At 35.7% G+C, this 4,956-nt stretch overlaps 1 protein-coding gene and 1 long non-coding RNA gene across 3 annotated transcripts; one reads left to right on the forward strand and one right to left on the reverse strand.

Moving 5' to 3' along the window:
• The first annotated feature begins 493 nt into the window (after window positions 1-493).
• On the forward strand, window positions 494-3,955 carry LOC136217333 (cytochrome P450 714C2-like). Of its 2 annotated transcripts, none has more exons than XM_066003932.1 (5): window positions 494-851; window positions 1,562-1,788; window positions 1,860-2,101; window positions 2,335-2,704; window positions 2,783-3,955. In XM_066003932.1, exons 1-5 carry the CDS (start codon window positions 548-550, stop codon window positions 3,224-3,226), a joined length of 1,587 nt encoding a protein of 528 aa, XP_065860004.1. In that variant the 5' UTR covers window positions 494-547; the 3' UTR covers window positions 3,227-3,955. The 2 variants fall into 2 exon arrangements, with proteins under 2 accessions (XP_065860004.1, XP_065860005.1); XM_066003933.1 differs by having other exon boundaries at window positions 1,661-1,788.
• LOC136217334 (uncharacterized) lies at window positions 3,039-4,956 on the reverse strand. Its single transcript, XR_010683470.1, has 3 exons — window positions 4,836-4,956; window positions 4,327-4,476; window positions 3,039-3,170 (listed from the first exon to the last, which is right to left on the reverse strand). It is a non-coding gene; the product is annotated as an uncharacterized lncRNA (long non-coding RNA).

The following is a 4,956-nucleotide window of genomic DNA, read 5'->3' on the forward strand; positions in this document are numbered from 1 at the left end:
TTCAAAACCAAAATTTTGAAGAATTAAAGTTCAATTTGAAGTTTAGTAATCATACAATGAAAATGAGTAAAGTTCAGAGGTCATGGATGTAATTTCCCTCTCACTTTCTTTATGGTACCTGAACTCAAAATATAGTATATAAAAGCCTATGAGCTTTGCCATTTACTTTCATATGGCTCTCGAGCATTTGACCAAAGTGGCCACTCCAACAGCAGTAAAGTTCAAAATTGAGAGGCCATGGATGTAATTTACCCATAAACTTCACCTACCATATTTCTAAGGAAACAAAAGCATATATGCATAGTACACCTCACTAACAAAATTAAATACTATATTCGTAATATAATACATTTTTCAAAGTCCCCCCCCTCCTCTTTTTATATAGCAAATTAGGAAGGAACAACAGAAAAATTATGTGTCAGAAGTAATGTATATAAAACTAATTGTCGTTTTCTATTGAGACAACAGTCCCCAGCTCATAACAATAATTATTTTCAACTATATACATTAGAGCTGAATGCTGAAGAAGAAACCAAGGTAAAGAAAAATGGAAGCAGATTCAGTAGCATTACTGAGTAAACTCTGCCTAAGTGTGATTCTGGGTGGAGTTTTGGGCATATTGTTTTACATATACACTTTTTACTATGCAAAACAAAGACAACTAAGATCTACCCTTCAAAAGCAAGGAATTACAGGTCCTTCTCCTTCTTTTCTCCTTGGAAACATTCCTCAAATCAAAAGCATTCATCTTCAACACAAAACAACTCAACAGAAAATCAATCATGGCACCATCTCTCATAACTGGTCTTCTACTACAATTCCGCACTTACACCAGTGGTTTCATCAATATGGTATACTCTCTCACATAGTTATTAAAGGCGCGCCTCACTCAAAGGCTCAACGTAGTGAGCCTTGATTGCAGAAAGTGAGGCCCTGTTTAAAAAGCTCTCGTCTTGTGCGCCTCGCCTGGGCCTTTTAGCCTGAATCAAGGCGCGCCTCTTAATTTTTTTTTCTGTTTTGTGTAAAACAAATGTTAAGCCTTGATCTAAGTAAAAATATCAAATAGAAATACTAGAGATGGATTAAGAGCAGTCACGTAAAGAAGAGTCTTCTCTACTCCACTCAAACAGAAACTACCACATACACACAGAAGAACACACTGAAGAATATCAAGTGACAATGAATGATTATAAGTTTAGTAGCATTAGTCAGGTACTTAGGTTAAGACGTTAAGTATATATTAATGTCTCCATGAAGTATGAATGTAACTTGGTGTTTTTGACTTTTCCGATTTAGTATTATGTTTTTATGTGGTTTTGTTTTGTTTGTCTTTTCATAAGTGTTTGGTTTATGCTTTAAATAGTAAAAGTGTATATATATATATATTTCGGTGCCTTGTGTATCTCAGGCACGCGCCTTGAGCCTAGGCTCAAGGACCCTTAGCGCCTTAGTGCGCTTTTTGCCTTTAACAAATATGCTCACTCAAAAACTAAGGCTCTCCAGAATTTGATAGCTAATGCGAATTGGGTTACTCAAATTTTCTTATTCTGCTATTGGACAGGACCAACATTTATGTATTCAACAGGAAACTTACATCTATTATGCACAAGAGATGTGGATATAATAAAGGAAATAAACCTCTGCAACTCTTTATGTCTAGGGAAGCCTTCTTACTTGTCTAAAGATCGTGGACCTCTGTTGGGCAAGGGCATTGCTTCTACAGATGGTTCAATATGGGCTCATCAGAGGAAGATAATTGCTCCTGAATTCTACATTGACAAGGTTAAGGTAAGTGTTATCGCATCCGCTAACAATAAAATACATTTTTAAGCTAATTTGATTCGAATTTTGCGTTGTAGAGCATGGTGGGGTTAATGATAGACTCCACAACCTCAATGATGAAATCATGGGTGAGCAGAATTGAGAGTAATGGAGGTAAAGCAGAGATAGAAGTTTACCAGTTTATGAGAAGCTTATCTGCAGATATGATTTCAAGAGCTTGCTTTGGCAGCAACTATATTAAAGGGGAAGAAATATTCTTGAAACTTATAACTCTTCAAAATGTCATGTCTCAGCAGTATCTTGGGATTCCTGGGTTGAGGTTTGATTTCTTAATTGATCTCAATCATAGTTACATGTTTATGTTGCACGGACACTTCTCTTTAGTAGCGTTTCGTGTCTGTTTTTGTTTGAAAGCTATTTTATGAAGGTTACGTTTTAGAAATAACATTTCTGGTGGTCATTTCCATGTCCATGCAAGATACTATTCAATGATGACGACGAGTGATAGTCTCTAACCGGTATCTTGCTTATGGCTTGAATAAAACGACACAGATATTTTCCTACCAAAAATAACAGGGAGATATGGAAATTAGAGAAAGAAATCAACTCATTGATATTAAAAGTTGTGAAGGAAAGGGCTGCTATGAACCATGAGAAGGACCTTCTGCAAATGATACTTGAAGGAGCTCAGAATTATGGTGTCCGTGAAGAGTTTCTGTCAAATCTTTCTGTCAACAAGTTCATAGTGGATAATTGCAAGACTATATACTTTGCTGGACATGAGACAACTGCCATTACAGCATCATGGGCATTGATGTTGTTGGCTGCTCATCCAGATTGGCAAGCTCGCGCACGTGCTGAGGTGCTTAAAATCTGCAAAAATAATCTTCCAGATGCTCAAATGCTTCGAAATATGAAAATAGTAAGTGCAGAAGGAGGTAATATAATGTCCCTTTCTTAAGTTCAATTCCTGACAGCAATCATTTTTATTTATTGGCAGCTTATGATGGTGATTCAAGAGACATTGCGTCTATACCCACCTGCCATGTATGTGAATAGAGAGGCTTTAGAAGATCTCAAGTTTAAAGACATTATGATTCCAAAAGGAATATGCATCCAAATTCCTATACCATTAGTGCATCACAATCCTGATATATGGGGACCTGATGTAGATCAATTCAATCCTGAAAGATTTGCTAATGGAATTCTTGGAGCTAACAAGAATCCACATGCTTACATGCCTTTTGGAGTCGGCTCTCGAATTTGTGTAGCCCAGCACTTTGCTATGACTGAACTGAAGGTTGTTTTATCCCTGATTCTATTGAACTTTAGCTTATCTCTCTCACCAACATACCTTCACTCTCCAACATTTAAGTTGGTTATGCAACCTGGAAAAGGAGTACATCTCTATGTCACAAGACTCTCATCATCAACTGATCTTTGATAAGTTTATGGGATCTTCCATAAGTTAAAATACAACGTTTATGCACATCAAATACATGTATCAGAACATATTAAAACTTTCTCAATGTCATATCCTAATAATGTTCATTTTCAAATCTATGCACATGCAAATAACGTTCCATAATATAGTCCTAGAAATAATAACAGGATCACTAGCAACTCAGAATTCTAAATAGATCAATATCCCACTCAAGAAGGTCGCTAGATCTTTGTAACTATTCTCATTATCTTTGTAACCAAACATGAATCTTTCAGTTCATATGGCTCCCACGTTCAATTATTTCATTTACTTACGAATTCCATTTCAATCGTAGTAAGCCTATTCTGATTCCTGGATCCGAGATCAGTTGTTAGTCGAAATAAGGCTTTCATATTAAGTTCCATGTTGCCAACGGTAGTGGTGATGTCATAAGCAAAAAAGAAGAGACTGGTAGAATGGCAGGGAAAATAGAAAGGACTGATCCTATTACAATCTAGTCAAGCTTCTCTATGTGAAGAACAAAAGCACTAGCAGTAAGAAGGAACCAAACAACAACACCATCTAAAAAGTTACTGGCAAAACAATCAAGGCTGCTCCGGTGTCAGTTAGATTTTGTGGCTACCTTTTATTTTGTTTAGTTGGCTAGAAACCAGTGTATCTTTTCTAGTTCTGTTTTTGTTCCTGCTGTAGTAATAAGGAATGTTTGTGATAGTGAAGCTGCTAAATTGTTGTACAGGGGAGTTGGTGTGTTGTTTTTAAGCTTTGTAAGCCTTGATGTTGGTGTTCTCTGGCTTTGTTTTTGTTCTCTCAATAAAGTTTGCCCTTTCAGCAGAAAGTAAGCAAACCTTCCATATAACTATTAACTAGACTAGGCAATATGATACAATAAGCCAAATTATGAAAAACAAATAAAGGTTATATTCTTGAATATCAGACATACAAATGGTCAAAATTTACTATGCCTATCCACATTCTATGATTTTCCACAGTACTCAATACAATAATTATAACTCAGTAGTTCTTGAGTGGCCATCCACTGAAAAGTCTACAAAGAAACATCAATGATGGTAAATAATGAGGAAGATTAGGCTGCCACGAACCAGAATAATGAACTGTGTGGGATATATTGGATCTCCAATTTGAAAGACAATGTGCTTAGTCTGGATTCAAATGTTCCTGGTTGCTCCTTCGCAAGGTTGAAGCAAACAGCAATAAGATTCGCTTTCTGAAAAATTAAATCCAAATAATACCTAAAAGAAAGAAAAATCCAGTGTGTGACGAGATAAATACATAGATGAACATCATGCATTTAAGTATTCTACTATTCTCCCGATTTTGAATAATCTTGTACAGTTGTAAACAGTAGTGGAGCTCAGACCTTAATGATTAACTTTTACAGCTTTTTTTGAAAAGTTATACCTCATAGTGTAAACATTCATCTTATTTTTCCTATTAAATTACTTCTATTGCTGTAAATTCATCCAAAAAAAAGCTACATTCATGCTAATCAGCAAAGGAATTTAATAAATTATGCATATTAAGAAACAGATGAAAGAAAATTAAGAAGCGGATGAAAATGGAAAGAGAGTTTTTTAAGGACTGAGCTTACATTTGAGAGAACCGATATAGGAACTGAGAAACTGAGATTCTCACAGCATTTGGATATGGCGGTTTTTCTGCTTTCAATCGCTATTCTGCTCTCATTCCGAGACTTCTATTTCCTTTTTTTT

Source organism: Euphorbia lathyris, chromosome 2 (assembly GCF_963576675.1).
Source record: "Euphorbia lathyris chromosome 2, ddEupLath1.1, whole genome shotgun sequence".
Lineage (NCBI taxonomy): Eukaryota > Viridiplantae > Streptophyta > Magnoliopsida > Malpighiales > Euphorbiaceae > Euphorbia > Euphorbia lathyris.